Source organism: Salmo trutta, chromosome 32 (assembly GCF_901001165.1).
Source record: "Salmo trutta chromosome 32, fSalTru1.1, whole genome shotgun sequence".
NCBI classification, from domain to species: Eukaryota; Metazoa; Chordata; class Actinopteri; order Salmoniformes; family Salmonidae; genus Salmo; species Salmo trutta.
This window is the reverse complement of record NC_042988.1, coordinates 23,278,899-23,295,440: the sequence shown is the minus strand read 5'-3', so window position 1 is coordinate 23,295,440 and position 16,542 is coordinate 23,278,899. Positions and strand designations below refer to the sequence as shown.

The window sequence follows — 16,542 nt, the reverse complement described above, 5'->3', positions numbered from 1 at the left end:
CCTACTCATTGCAGGGTTTGTATTTATTTTACTATTTTCTACATTGTAAAATAATAGTGAAGACATCAAAATCATGAAATAACATGATACAGGCTAGTTTACCAAGCCACCAATTACTTCACTCTGGAAGAAGTTAAGCTACACTAATGCTTCCCTTAAGGAAAATATAGTTTACTTAACTAAAGTTACTTTGAAAAGTAATTTACTACATCCAAACTTGTTTGTGAAAAATTATCATATGTAAATCTGAAATGTCATAGACTACAAATTGCAAGACTAAATTCAAATCTAGGTAGTGTTTTCAGTAGTTAATTCCTTTTTTTGCAATGTAACGCTGTTGTAATTGGATTAGGCAAGTCTGATGCTGAAAAAGAATGGAAACGATTGCCTACTTCACACATATTTTACTTTATTTTAAATAAAAAGTAGTGTGTATTTCCAGTAGTTACTACAACGTTACATTGCAACAAAAAAAAACTACTGAAAACACTACCTAGATTGAATTTAGTTCAACTACCACTGAGCTACTGCAAAATGTAGTTAAATTACTAGTTGAATTACATGTAGTTCACTATTACCCAACACTGCAGGTCAGGAATATAGTTCTGTGTCAGATCATAAGAGTAATTTTTTGAAAATACTGTCCCAACTACAACAAAAAATACTTAAATACATGTAATTTTGTCCTAAAAACATTTAAATTGAATACTGAAGAATTCCATGAATTCCTATGGAAGACTGCTTTTGAGGAGTGACAATATGGCCGACCGGTGGCTTCAAAGCATCTCATTGGCCAATACATAGCATCAGCAAGCCAGGGTTTATATACATCATTGTTTTAATTTAGACAGATGACAAGCATACCCAAACTGACATTGTAAATTTGGTAGTTCACTAACAAGATATAATTTGCTATGGAGACCTCACAATTAAAAGCAAGCACTACAAATAATACAAAAAGGTAACAATACAAAAAGTGTAGTACCAAACAGTAAATGTGTGGCAGCATAGCTCCCAGTTTTCAACCTCCAATGGATATGACACTGTAGTTGGCTTGTGGAAGTTCCCTTATAAACAGGAGCGGACTGACGTGATTTGGGTGCACAACATTTTGTTATGGGTTTTATAGTAAAGACATAATTTAACTGTAAAAAGAAATTACCTTTTAATGTGCCATTTTTGTTTAACCTGTAATCTTTATTTAACTAGGCAAGTCAGTTACGAACAAATTCTTATTTACAATGACGGCCTGCCAAAAGGCAAAAGGCCTCCTGTGGGGGCGGGGGCTGGAATTAAAATGGACACAACAAGTCATGATGTTTTCATCTGATTGTCAAACAATCACTTCATAAAGTAGCACCCAAACAACTTTCCTTCAATTCGCAAGTGACAAACTATCTCACTGGAGATTATGCAATTATCTTAGTGAGCCAAACAATGCCCCCCTGTCTTTCTATATGGTTCCAATGTATCTGATTCTGTCTGGCCGAAAAGCGTATGACATGCCATACTCTGTTTGGCCAGATTGCATCAGATACATTGTCTACACATACATGTCTTCTGCCTCGATGACAATGTCAGTATAACAAGCAGCACTTGTCTTTTGACTAAAGAAATGCATTAACTTACAAAAATGTTCTGTTAAATCTTCTTTCTTTCTTTTTATTTTCACTGGTTGCGTTAATTGCACATTTCTCTGCCCCGCTGTGAAAGCACCTCATTGATACAGCTTAATTACAATGAAAGTCAAATTTGCAATCATATTGTGTGAAGCAATGCATGGGAACTCTGTCAAGGTGCAATAGTCCATTATTATAAACCAGTTGTGGGGTCTCCTGCAGAGACATTATTGGGGAAAAAATAAGATTACTAGTATTGTATTATTATGCCCAGTTCACAAGGCACCTTGATGATGTGAGGCCTGAGGCAATTGCCTCTTCTGCCTAATGGTAAGTCCACCTCTGCTTATAAATCAATGTCATTTAGGTATGTCAATTGTATCATGCTGAGCACCAGCTTTAAAATAAAAATAAATGTGTGAACATATGTTATCAGAAATCATATGTGAACCAATTTCTTTTTAGTCCTACAGTTTGGGCTGCTGAAGTTTCTGTGTGTTGGCCGACTCTTATCATCACAGTCCATATGATTGGAGAAGTCCAAAGAGCGACTTCTCTCTCTCTAAGCTTTCCTCATAATGGTGTGGTATAGTTGGCAGGGAACAGACCACTTTTACCCCGCAATCTTCCTTTCCACCACGATGGATCAGAGTGATCCAAAATGTCAATGACATCACCCGCACGGAAGCCTAGCTCGTCCCCTTCCTCCGCTGTGAAGTCGTACACTGCTTTCACCTGTATGACTGCCCTCTGGTACACACACACACACACACACACACACACACACACACACACACACACACACACACACACACACACACACACACACACACACACACACACACACACACACACACACACACACATACACACACACACACAAACCTGTGTTAGATAATAGTTGGCCATAGGAACCAGTAATTTCAGAGGACATCAAGGATGAGCCCCCATTTACTGACTACAGTAGGCTTACTGTACCTGTGGATGAGGCATGGTTTCAGATGTCCTTTGGGGGGCTGGGAGAGAGGTTATGGGGGTGTTTCTACCAGGGGTGCCTATGGTGTGAGCCCTCTCCTCCATCCCAGGTCTCTTACTCTGGGGGAAGAGAGGAGAGAGGTTGAACTCAGGTCAGACTCTAACCTTTAAATCAACCTACAGTATGTCTCAGAATCACAGTAAAACATTTCAAACCCAATGAAATCAAATAAAAGCAATGACATGGTTTTACATGACCATGGTACATAGCAGCTTCTGAAAAACTGACATGATTCAAAAGACTGCATTGCAGGTAGTGTAGGTTTGGGGTGAGTACTGTGGGGTGAGTGGTGTTTACCTGCTGACTGTGAGGAAGGTCTGAGGCCCTGCGGTGTGACGTAGCTGCAGTAGGGGCCCCATAGCTCCTCTCCTCAGGTAGACTCCCCCTCTTCAACTGACAACAGAAGGATGTGGACAGGAAAGGGTTAATAAAGGCCCAGTGCAGTCAAAATGTAGTTTTTATATAATAATGTACAACAGCCGATGAAACTAACAAAAACATTTGATCAGTGTTATTTCCTGATAGTTGCTGGTTGAAAGTACAATCTACACAGGACCTTATAATCAGCAGGTTTGATTTTCCATGATGACATCACCATGCGGTATATTGGTTAATAGGCAAATACCATTGGTTAATTGACCATTCTGGTGCAATAGCTCACTGATTTCAGTTCCTGTATCTGTGCTTGAGATACAGGGAGAAGAGTGGGAAGTCAAGAAAGGGAAGGAAGGCTTCACTAAAGAGTTGATTGAACTGAGATAATATACGGCTGAAATACCGGTTGGGGTGTGGATGGGCTCTGGTCATCCCGGCTACCGTCTCTAAGGTAGATGTCCCGTTGCTTGGAGATGGAGGTGTTCTTGTAGAAGTCCACCAGCTTGTTGAGGGAAGTGAACTTCTCTGACCACAGGAAGTAGTGGCCTTTGCTGTCCTTCATTACTTTGAAATGCTGCACGTCAAACTCATGTCTGAGGGGAAAGTATGGTTTTATATATCAGTGAAGCATGTCACAACACAACATCTGGCCTCTTAGTCACATACAGTACAATGCAGGTTTAGGGTCAATTCCAATCCAATTCCAGTCAATTCAGGAAGTACACTGACATTCCAATTCCAATTATTTTCAATGCTTTTCAATTAGGAAGATTTGGAATTTGAATTTGCTTTAGTGTCTGAATTAATTGGAATTTAAATGGAATTGACCCCAACCCTGGTTGACACTGCCTGGGACTATTTTTATATGAAATTTGTGTCGATTTGTGATAAGCATGCCCCTGTGAAGAAATGTAGAATCAGTGGAAGGGACAGTGGTTTTCAGATAACTTGACAGAATGAATTACAAAGAGAAATATCTCTTGGGCTCAAGCTAGACATACAAGTGCTCCTGTTGACTGGGCCTCCTTCAGGACGCTAAGAAACAAATACACAGGATTGATCAGGAAGTCCAAATCAGATGACTATTTAAATGTAGTCACAGAGAACCTAAACAAACCTACCAAGTTCTGGAAGCTAATCAAATCAGTGTCAGGTTCTAGTGTATCCTCTGGCCTTCCTGACCATTTAATGATGGATTCTAATGAAGTGAAGGATAAAGCCCATATTGTAGGGGTTTTTAACAAGCACTTCATATCTGCTGGTTCAGTTTTTGATAATGGTGCGGCCCAGGCCTCTAATGTAAGCTCTGTTAAGTCAACTATGATATAGGCCCTCATGTGAACCATTTGATCTTTGAGCCTGTTTCTTATACTGAGGTCTATAAAGCACTAAAGGCTATAGACACTAAAAAGTCTGCAGGTCCAGACAATCTGGACCCCTACCTCTTAAAGATAGCAGCTGGTATTATTACTAAACCTGTGGATCACATTTTCAACATGAGTCTCTTGACCAATTCCATACCCGGCATTTGGAAATCAGCTTATGTCCTCCCGCTGCTAACGGGTGGAGATCCCTCAGATGCTAAAAACTATAGTCCTATCTCTAAACTCCCTATCCTGGCCAAAGTCTATGAATCCCTAGTAAACTCACAGTTAAAAAACGTCTTAATTGAAAAGAACATACTGAGCGGGGTTCAGTCTGGCTTTAGATTGGGGCACAGCACCACAACTGCAGCTATGGCAGTGGCAAATTACATCATTAATGGACTTGATAAAAAGCCACATTGTGCTGCTCTGTTTGTGGATTTATCAAAGACCTTTGATTCAGTTGACCATGAATTGTTACTAGCTAGACTCAGAAACATTGGTCTCAGTGAATGGGCAGTAAATTGGTTTAGGAACTATCTTTCTGACAGAACACAATGTGTATATACTGACAATCACAAGTCTAGCTTTCTTGAGATTAATAGAGGTGTGCCCCAGGGTTCCATGTTAGCTCCTGTGTTGTTCTCAATTTTTATTAATGATTTTGGAAATGGCATGCAACCAGCAAAGTTACATCTATATGTAGATGTTACAGTCATATATTCATGTGCTCCTTCTCTGGTTCAGGCTGTTGAAGAGCTCCAGACTGCTTTTCAGTCACTGCAGGCCTCCCTTTATGGTCTTAAACTGCTCTTGAATGTACAAAAAACTAAATTCATCACCTTTACCAGAGCTAGAACTCTGCCAGAGAACGTTAGCATTGTCACATCTGGTGGCTTATGCATTGAAAAAGTGTCATCCTACAAATACCTAGGTATTTGGTTGGATGACAAGTTGTCCTTTAAAGTTCATGAGGATAATCTTGTGACAAAGCTTAAATTGAAATTGGGTTTTTATTTTCGTAATAAGGCTTGCTTCCCGCTTATGGCTAGAAAGAAGCTTGTTCAAGCCACTTTTCTCTCTGTCATTGATTATGGTGACTTGTTGTATATGCATACAACCTCCTCCGTCTTACAGACTGGACTCTGTTTATCATGCAACCTCCTCCGTCTTACAGAGACTGGACTCTGTTTATCATGCATCCTTGCGCTTTATTACAAATGCCAAGTCACTCACCCACCATTGGTAGGTTGGACCTCACTTTAAATGCGCAGAAAGATACATTTGTATGTGTTCATCTACAAAGTCCTTTTGGGTAAACTCCCTCTTTACCTCTGTAGTCTGGTCTCCTTCATCACCAGCAGTTACCATACCCAGTCTGCTAGGTGGTTGCTACTTAAAGTCCCCAGGACATTCACAGTATCAGGCAAGAATGCCTTCTCTTTTTGTGCACTAGACGCATGGAATAGTCTACAATCCATGTTTCATCTAGATATGTTAGTGCCACTGAATGAATTTAAAATATTGATGGGAGACTTTTTTAGGCTGGATCATGTTGTTGTATTGTTGTATGTTTTAATTATATAATGTATTGAATGTTGCTGCCTTCTTGGCCAGGTCTCCCTTGAAAAAGAGACTCTGGGTCTCAATGGGCTTATCCTGGTTAAATAAAGGTTAAATAAAGGTTAAATAAACAATGATAGGATGTGATGAGTTATGATTCAAACAATTGAGTTGTGTCCTGTCCTATTCCATAAATCCAAAGTCAACTGTTTCTCTGGTGCAGTACTTTCATTGTCCCCTGCTGGCGTATGTTAGATATTGCAAGGAAAAGCTGTACCAGTGATATCAAGTACAGCCTACAGAAGCTGAACTCTTCCCCTGGCTCATAGACATTTCATGAGAAATGGAGGGAGATTGGGAAAATGTTCACAGATGAGTTTTGCAGGTTAACATGTTACTACATTTTACAGAGTTCATGCGGTGCAAACTCTAACCCCCCTAGGTACTGTTTTGTAATCAGTGAGCTCCCTGTAATATCCTGGCCTGAGCCTACACCCACCCACCTGACAGAGATGGAAAATTCTCCAGGGGAGCTCTGACTGCCACGGATCAGGAATCCCCCCACCTCCCTAGACATCAGGAGCTCCTCAGCAGAGCTGCGGCTTGCCGTTTCCTTGAACCAGCTGGACAGAGAGAGATACAGTATGCAGATGTGGCCATCCTGTACTTACTGTAAGCATACAACTCATGTTGTATGTGTGTGTTGAAATACATTTTACGGATGAGAATGAGTAACTTTATTTCACCTTGGGGTTTGTCTCTCAATGTAGTTTTGGGGCACAAAGCCTTCCTGTCCATGCAGCTCTGCCTTAAACCACTCATCTTGACTACCTAGAATCTGATTAGGGAACAGAGATAAACAAAAACAACAGAGCTCACTGTTTAGGTTTAATATCCCAGCAGAATACAACAGTAGAACTTTGTGTGTAGAATGTAGGAATTAGATTAGTGGAATGTGTCTTTAAGGCCAAGTCCCACACTCAGTTGTACTACTGCCATTCTTTAGTCTTACTATGGCACGCTATTCTGAATTGTAATGTGTCTCCTCCCATTCTCTCTCAGGTCATACTCACTTTCAGGATGTCTCCCTTTCGGAAGCTCAGCTCATCCTCAGCCGTAGCATTAAACTCGTACTTTCCTCTGGCTTCCATGGCGAGAGGTGGAAGGGTCAAAGAGTTGGAATAGGGAGGCAGAAGGACTGCAGTCGGTCTATGGAATGAGATGAGTCAGGGAGAGTTGTGGGTTGGTAGGTTCAAAGTAAGCAAACTATACAGTGCAGTCAAAAATGTTATTTCCTGTGTTTTAGATATATTTCGACACTGAGGTTGGAATAATACAGTGAAATTGTGAAAATGCTGATAACGCCATTTTTGTGTACGGGCTGTTTAAAAAAACCGCCTGAAATATCCTGTTTTGGTGGGATGGAGTTTTGGCAGTAAATTAGTTAATAGACCAATATGAAAGAGAGTTCCAAACTCTGTGCGGGACTAATTTCTTCATTCCGTCCGCACCCGCAGCTTTTGATACCGCACCCGCCCCCTCCCGCTGGCTCTCTGCCCGACTCCCACCCGCTACTGCAAGAACGTGTCCCGAACCCAACCGCTGTCCCGCAATGTTACTTCAGGAGTATGTGACGCAGCTCACTTGCCAGCCATGGTCCTAGCAATTGTGTGCCCTATTTAGGCAATATCAAAATTAGCAAAAAATAACCTAAGAAATAAGTTAAATTACCAGAGATTCTCACGTGGCCCATTATATTAGGCTATCGGTGTTACTGGGCTATATCAGCCAATAGGCTAGACATAGTTTGAAGAGAGCAGAGTTGGAGAGAGAGCAGACACTTTCACTTTCTCTTTAGAAACGTTTTATAGCTTACCTTTTAGGAGTGGGACAATTTTCAGACAGAGATAAAAAATAAAAGGTGATCAATATCTATTTCTAGGCAATGTAAACTATAGCCTAATCATATTTAGGAAGTTAATGTCCTTGGAAAGATAACTGCCCCCTGCTTCTCCTCCCATGCATAGGCTATAGCTTACTATTTTAATTGAGACTACACACACACCTGATCATAGCCACAGGAAGTATGGGTGCTGAGAGTGCTGCAGCACCCCCTAAAAATAATTATTATTTAAAAAAATGCAAAAAATAATGTTTTACTAGTCCTGTATTAAAGACCGATATAGCTGTCTGTAGCATTTTCAAAAAAATATTCTCATCCCCAAAATTGTCTGTCTGATCGCCAGCTTCCACCTGCAGCAGTAACAATTATAACCGCGCCTCAGTGATCTCTGTCAGACCCGCAGACCTCTACCTCTTTGACAATAACAGCTATAGTTTTCAGTTTGGTCCTATTCACTCAGACTACTCCCAGAGAGTCCTAGCTTACTTCTAGCTAAGATGCTATTTTTGTTTCTTTTTGACCATTTTAATTGAAAAAAATCCCAGTATGGTACTTCATTGTTAATCAGAAATGATTTGATATTGAGATGAAAATGGCTGCATTAGACCTTTAAGTCCTTAGCTCCTATAAACTCCTATAGGGAACATAGGCCTACAAAAAAACACTGTTTAAACAGCTTACTGTATACTTGTATTTTAGGTCGACATTGCCAGTAACTTAACTCTGGTGGGGTAATTCTGTTGAGGTGGTGCAGTGATGGTTTCTAAAATACAATAGTTACCAGCCTAGACTAGACTATGCTGTACATTCTGTAATCTGTGAATATTGCACCTGAGGCTGTAATAGCCATTGCATGGAGGAAATACATTCAGTGGGATAAAACGTGAGAAAAAAACATTTGAAATGGAGGAGATGACATAAGAGGAGTTGTGCAATAAGAACACAGATTTAGTTTCAAAACCCTTTGGTTCGGTTGTATCCTTCTGAACACAAGCCTAAGTATAACTTTAGATAAATATATCCCACTCCTAGCTATGAAGTTTAGATATGGAAAATGAGAAATAAAGAAATGGGGAAACTGTAAAATAATTTTGGAAAATAATTTTAAAATGGAAGCAAAACAGAGACAAGTTGTCTGAGCCAGACACTTCCCCTTACCTTCTGTCACGAAGCTGATGAGAGAACAATTATGGTTTTGGTAGTTCGTAGCATTCACCATGTGTTAATGTTTACCTACGGGATACATAAACAGACATGAGCATGGAAGAACAGGCAGAAGAGCGAGTCAGAGGAGGACAAACAACATCAGGAGCTGTCCATTTCCCCTTTCAATTAAGTAAAAAAACGGCATAATTTTTAGAGATTGAAATCTCATGATGGTAATTATCTTTGATGTTCAATTTGCTGCTCTCCCACGTGTGTGTGGTTGAAGGGGGGTCTGCAGTGCATGCTCCAAAATCACATACATTATCCATCCCCAGAACCATAGATACACATGATTACATACAATTTCATAAATCTATCCCAGCCGTACCTCTCTACCTATTCAGCCATCAGACACCGGAGGGAGCCAATAACAGCGCTGTAGTATCAGCTTCTATTGCTCACCACGGCCCCAATCCTGTACCCTGATTAAAACTCCTACTCTGCAGTAAAATACCCCTTCTGTTCCCCCTCTCTGTCTTATTCAGAGCGGATATGAGTGAGGGTAGATAGATGATAATGAGAATCATTCACAGAGCTCTACTAAGCCGGATGGAAGGCCGCATAAACAACATGAGGACAACTGAGGATTAAATTCAATTACATGTAGAAAGTCATTTTAACTATGTGTGTTTCTGTCAGACCCAGATGTATCTCTCTCTCTTTCTCTTTACCATACAGGAACTATTCATTAAACCAGAGGAGGAAACTCTCCTCTGTCTCTCTCTCTAAAGTCAACACAACATATGCACTTATTGAGAGTAATAGCTCACATATCAGTTTAATATAATTGTTTTATTTAAATGTAACTTTTATGTAACTAGGCAAGTCAGTTAAGAACAAATTATTATTTACAATGACGGCCCACTCCGGCCAAATCCGGACGACGCTGGGCCAATTGTGCACCGCCCAATGGGACTCCCAATCACTGCCAGATGTGATACAGCCTAGATTCGAACCAGGTACTATAGTGACACCTCTTGCACTAAGATGCAGTGCCTCTGACCGCTGTGCCACTCGGTAGCCCACATATGATAACAAGAGTATTTTCTTCTTGGAGGTTTGGATGAGTAAGGAGAAGGTCAAGGGATATCACCACACATTCCATTGACATAAATTTAACAAATTGTTTAATCTAAATGATTCCCACTTCAGTTGAACCATGTGTGTACACAGAAGTGCACTCAATCTGTGTTATCTAACTCCTCCGCTCCATAAAACCATGTACCGTAAATACAGTAAAACATGCATGCAGCCAAACAGGCACTTTAGTTTTAAATCACTTACCTCTCCGAATGGCTCTAATGTTTTACTAATGAATGGAACTAATGAAGTGAACCTCCTGATTCCATTGCAGATTAGCCCTCATAAACATTATCAATATAACTCTTACTTTTGATTTTAGATAAAACATATCCCAGCAGCTTGCTGAAAAAGCATGTACATAAACTGCATACATCCAACAAATCTCAAAATACTGTCAACTGCACTGACGAGAGAGATATGGTAAGGTAAGACACTGCACTGACGAGAGAGATATGGTAAGGTAAGACACTGCACTGACGAGAGAGATATGGTAAGGTAAGACACTACACTGACAAGAGAGATATGGTAAGGTAAGACACTACACTGACGAGAGAGATATCTTATGGTAAGACACTACACTGACAAGAGAGATATGGTAAGGTAAGACACTACACTGACAAGAGAGATATGGTAAGGTAAGACACTACACTGACGAGAGAGATATCTTATGGTAAGACACTACACTGAGGAGAGAGATATTGTAAGGTAAGACACCACACTGATGAGAGAGATATAGTAAGGTAAGACACTACACTGACGAGAGAGATATAGTAAGGTAAGACACTACACTGACGAGAGAGATATAGTAAGGTAAGACACTACACTGACGAGAGAGATATAGTAAGATAAGACACTACACCACTAAACCCCTTACCCCACCCCAATGAGCATAATAAACCACTGATAAAATCTATGTAAAAAACACTGGTCAAATACATCCCACAAACTATTTAATCATTCTGCTGTCAGGACAATTCTGCTATTAGACAGCCGTGAACACACACACAGACAGACAGAACCTCGTTGTTGTCACTCTAGAGCCCTCAAACTCAACTCTGGACCTCAAAGCCAGTTCCACTGCATTTGTTCATTGTTCCCCTCTAATTATGGACTGATTTAGACCAGGGACACCAGGTGTGTGCAATTAATTATCAGGTAGAACAGAAAACCAGCAGGCTACAGACCTCACAGGGTAAGAGTTGAGTGCTCTAGAGCAGGTATTTGTACGCGCAATGCCGTCGGGGGTATGCCAAATAAAAATGTGATTCACATTTAAAAATATATATATATTTATTTTTTCTTCACATTTTCAAACAGTCTATTTATATTTTCCAATGGGGCTATACATTTGGGTGAAGTTTCTTTCTCGCCTGAGTAGCCTCGTTTAACTGCCAAAAATAAAATGAAACCATCTAGTGTTCAGCGACATAACAACACAATGTCAAATACAGGCAGCCTAGTCAAATAAATAACATCCATGGCGCAAAACCATGACAGGGAGACATAGTGGAGTGGTAAGCAGTTGCTCCAGATGCCACTTGGGTACACTGCAGCATCCACCGAGAGGCTCTTGCTGCCAAGGGAATGCCTGACAGCTTGAAAGATGTTTTGGACACCACAGTGAAAATGGTTAACTTTGTTAAAGCAAGGCCCCTGAACTCTTGTGTATTTTCTGCACTATGCAATGATATGGGCAGCGACCATGTAATGCTTTTACAACATACAGAAGTGCGCTGGTAATCAAGGGGCAAAGTATTGACACGTTTTTTAAATTGAGAGATGAGCTTAAAGTTTTCTTTACTGACCATAATTTTAACTTGTCTGACAGCTTGCATGATGACGAGTTTCTCACACGGCTGGCCTATCTTGGTGTTTTTTCTCACTTGAATGATCTGAATCTAGGATTACAGGGACTCTCTGCAACTATATTCAATGCGCGGGACAAAATTTAAGCTATGATTAAGAAGTTGGAGCTCTTCTGTGTCTGCATTAACAAGGACAAAACAGGTCTTTCCATCATTGTATGATTTTTTGTGTGCAAATGAACTCAAGCTTACGGACAATGTCAAATGTGAAATAGCGAAGCACCTGAGTGAGTTGGGTGCGCAATTACGCAGGTACTGGATGACACAAACAACTGGATTCGTTATCCCTTTCATGCCCTGCCTCCAGTCCACTTACCAATATCTGAACAAGAGAGCCTCATCGCAATTGCAACAAGCGGTTCTGTGAAAATGTAATTTAATCAGAAGCCACTGCCAGATTTCTGGATTGGGCTGTGCTCAGAGTTTCTTGCCTTGGCAAATCGCGCTGTTAAGACACTGATGCCCTTTGCAACCACGTACCTACGTGAGAGTGGATTCTCAGCCCTCACTAGCATGAAAACTAAATACAGGCACAGACTGTGTGTGGAAAATGATTTAAGAGTGAGACTCTCTCCAATACAACCCACCATTGCAGAGTTATGTGCATCATTTTAAGCACACACTTCTCATTAACCTGTGGTGAGTTATTCACAATTTTCGATTAACAAATAAGATTTTATATTTAAGATGGTTAAATAAAGAGCAAAATTATTGATTATTATTCTATTATTATTTGTTCCCTGGTCCTATAAGAGCTCTTTGTCACTTCGGTCGGGTTGTGACAAAAACTCACACTCATTCTTATGTTTAATAAATGTATTGTATAGTGTTTGTGTGGCAGGCTTACAATCATGGCAAAAAACCACATTGTAGAGTGCGCTGACCCTGGTGCTAGAGGGGGTACGCAGCTGGAGGTTGAATGTTTGAAGGGGTACGGGACTATAAGAAGTTTGGGAACCACTGCTCTAGAGGATGGAAGTCTCAAACATGTAAAACAGTAACAAAACAGTAGCCGAGTCCCCTGGGAAGAGACGGCGCAGAGCAGAGGGGATCTACTCTAGTAACATGTCACCAGTGAGGTGAGCCAGGGGCATGTTGGCATGTGCCAACGTCCCTAGAGCTCCCCTGGTACAGTGACCTGGGTGAAGGGGATATTTGCAGAGGTTTCAACTCTCACTGCCCACATGAATTTTAGCTGGATTTTTTCTGCTCCCAACTGTTTTTTTCTTAGCACTTTTGTCCCACCACAACAGCCCAGTAGGTAGTTATATAGTCTTGTGGGGCCAAACATTCCACCATTAGTCAAGGAAATAGGATTATGATGTCTTAAACAGATATCTTTATTAAATAACGGCCATTGTAAAAGTGGTAAGATCTATTACAGAGTAGCGTGCATCATTTTATTTGTTGGACATGTTAGAAATGATAAGTTTTAAAATTAAGGATTTACATTATGCAAAGCCTAACTATGTGAAAGCACTAAACATTTCTCTACACTTCACAAATCAGAGATTAGTGAGGAATGTGCAGAATGTGTTTTTGAGAGTAACTAGGACATCCAACTACCCAGCACTGAGGAGAACAGCACTAGACAATACTGTATATACATTTATAAATATCCATCCATTCTCAATTATGGGAAATCCAAATTCAACAAGTTCTATATATTTTAGTTAACAACAATTTACCGCCATGTAAAGCATTGAAAGATCCAGTGATACTGTACTGTTTGCAATCTATTTGACACACCATAGTAGTTCACACTATGCCAATTAGACTGACATGGCTAGCCTACTATGATTGAATCGAGGACCTTGTTTTAGCAAATAAACAACCCCAAAAAAACGTTAACTTATAAAGCTTGTTCAATAGTGAACCTGTCCTCTTCAGTGGCTTTCTATTTTAACCGAGTTTCATATCAAAAGAAAACACATTATGAACATACTTCCTCATCACATAAACACAACTATTGTTGAACTTATCTCCTACTACTCATAAATGACCACATCCCAGAGGAGAAGCCATTTGACCTTGTAGAGCACTGAGCACACAAACCAATAAGGAAAACATTTTCAAACAAAAAGCTATTTCAAAATACCTTTCACATCACCATGGCATGGTTTGTTTTCAAGTTTGTTTTCAAATAATTTAGCAATAATGAAAATGTTTCAACTGTTAGGTCCAAGATAATATCCTTGTTGTTATACATTTATAATAGCATTGCATAATATGGTAACACGTTTTCTCATAGCCTACTTATGTCCTCCAGAACTATATTGCATATCCTTTTCACCAATGTCTGTGGACAACTGTTGGTTACTGGGAACAGTTACTGCTTGTATCAAACAGGTAGTTAAAGTACTCTATGTGGAACTTCTTTCAATTGTCCGGTTAGTTGCCATAGATTCAGAATCTAAAAGATTTCCAACAAATTATAGGGATACCACTCTTGAGAGAGAGACAGTTCTCTAACCACTAAACAGCAAGGATTCACAATTCAGATGAGAGGAAGCTGACTAATTATTATAATTAATTACATTACAGAAAAAGTGAAGTGGGTATGACTGTAACAGCTGTTCCTAAGATTAGAGAGAGAGACTTCGATGACTATAAACCAGTCGCTGAAGTTGAATGGATTGCTCTGCAAGCAGTGTCTTCAAGCCAGCATGACATTATAAGAGGTTTGGTCATTTTGGTGACATGATTTGGCTACCCATATAACAGTGGGTATATTACATTTACATTTACATTGATGGTTGCATCACGTATGTAAGAATAATCAAGCTTTCTGCAAATAGGTAAACTGTATATTGCAATATGATATGTACCTTTATTTCATGTGAAGAGCCACGCGTTGACAGTCACAAGAGGTCGGGAAATTTACGCAGCCAGCCAGGGCTTTGCCAACGAGATCATAATTTCAAGTCAAAATTTCGCAAGTTCGCATCAAAAGGAAAACGTCATATTCGTAAAATCATAAAGGTTAAATAAAACAAATCCGTTAAAGACTGTTTACTTCCGCGTCCTTCGAGTTCCCTCCCCAACACTCACAATAGCTGAATGTCCCACGGCGGAGATGAACCAGTTACTTGCACTTAGTTAGAGACAGCCTCTTTTCAAAAGGAACTTTTGGACTTTACCTCAAAACTGCAGATGAATAGAACAGATCATTTTCAGAATGTGACAATAAATAATAAAGGCTTATGCACTTGGTTAGAGACCGCCCTTTTTCAAAAGGAACTTTTGGACTTTACCACAAACATTCTGAGGCACTGCATCTCAGTGCAAGAGGCGTCACTACAGTCCCTGGTTCGAATTCAGGCTGTATCACATCCGGCCGTGATTGGGAAGTCCCATAGGGCGGCGCACAATTGGCCCAGCGTCGTCCGGGTTTGGCCGGGGTAGGCCGTCATTGTAAATAAGAATTTGTTCTTAACTGACTTTCCTAGTTAAATAAAGGTTAAATAAAATAAAAATACATTTAAATGAATAATGTGACAATATGTAATAAAGGCTTATTGCATGAGGTGAAACATTATGATAAACACACGCAAACACACAAGCAGACACACACATACAGTATAGACTTTATTCCTGTGATCTTCCATGTGTCTTTCAGATAGGGAAATGAATGCTCCTTGGCGTCATCTTGAACATGTCCAAATGTTTCACATTCTTTCGGATGGCATGCATGAAGATCTCATTGGAAATGGGATTCCCACGCTAAAACACTGACACTCCTCAAACAAACTAAACTGAAGTTATCGAGCTCTATTTCAGTAACCTACGATCTTTCTATGACAGATCGTATAGACTAATTATTGTCTATATCAACACATATCAAAATGTAGGCTTTCATATTAATGTAGGCTTTCAAACCAATATAAGTTATATAATTCAGCCTGCGTTATACAGTTAATGGAAACTAATTGCTTTGGAATTTGGTTATATAAAGTTATCTACAGTCCTCATATTTCTCTTTAGAAAAATGCATGTTTGGTGTGTTTTTTCTTGGCTATACATTCATAACACATGCTGCTCACCATCATTATAGAGAGCGAGCAGGGAGTTTACTCCATGCAAAGAGGCTGATGGATAGATACTGTAGCTCTGCCACAGGTGGCAGTTGTACCTTAATTGGGGAAGATGGGCTCTTAATAATGGCTGGAACAGAATAAATGGAATGGTATAAATCACATGCTTTCCGTCCTCTCCTTAGCAGCCTCCTGTGCGAGTCTTCACGTTGCTAACTGAAGCTGCAGTCTGTGACAGGAAGTCAAACCCATAGAGATTACAGTGTGGTTTCGCTCTCTTTTTTCTACTTCAATATTATTTCTTGCTGACTCTAAAGCTTGGTCCACTTGATGTCCTAGATGTAAATGACAAGTTATTTTTCACAGAGTAGAAATGACTATTCAAACTCCTCTTTTATTTTTTCACACCAGTTGTAGTAAAGTTGTAATAAAAAGCATCAGATTAAGTCAGCATAGTTGGCAATGAAATTCCACATAACATTGTTCAGCTGTGA

The 16,542-nt window shown here is 39.9% G+C and overlaps 1 protein-coding gene across 2 annotated transcripts; it reads right to left on the bottom strand.

Moving 5' to 3' along the window:
* Window positions 1–820: 820 nt before the first annotated feature.
* On the bottom strand, window positions 821–15,065 carry LOC115171457 (growth factor receptor-bound protein 2). 2 transcript variants are annotated; one of them, XM_029728276.1, is made up of 9 exons: window positions 14,843–15,065; window positions 9,019–9,093; window positions 7,031–7,166; window positions 6,704–6,795; window positions 6,461–6,580; window positions 3,434–3,623; window positions 2,953–3,048; window positions 2,598–2,714; window positions 821–2,369 (listed from the first exon to the last, which is right to left on the bottom strand). In XM_029728276.1, exons 3-9 carry the CDS (start codon window positions 7,106–7,108, stop codon window positions 2,193–2,195), a joined length of 870 nt encoding a protein of 289 aa, XP_029584136.1. In that variant the 5' UTR covers window positions 7,109–7,166; window positions 9,019–9,093; window positions 14,843–15,065; the 3' UTR covers window positions 821–2,192. The 2 variants fall into 2 exon arrangements, with proteins under 2 accessions (XP_029584136.1, XP_029584137.1); XM_029728277.1 differs by lacking the exons at window positions 9,019–9,093; window positions 14,843–15,065 and adding an exon at window positions 7,834–8,002.
* Between the last annotated feature and the right edge of the window lie 1,477 nt (window positions 15,066–16,542).

Excerpts from the sequence above, each read along its gene's own strand:
- LOC115171457 (XM_029728276.1), bottom strand. The coding sequence starts at position 7,108 with ATGGAAGCCAGAGGAAAGTACGAGTTTAATGCTACGGCTGAGGATGAG. Across the intron at positions 6,581-6,703 it reads ATTGAGAGACAAACCCCAAG|CTGGTTCAAGGAAACGGCAA; the intron begins GTGAAATAAAGT and ends CTCTCTGTCCAG. Across the intron at positions 3,624-6,460 it reads GAATTTTCCATCTCTGTCAG|ACATGAGTTTGACGTGCAGC; the intron begins GTGGGTGGGTGT and ends CTTTCCCCTCAG.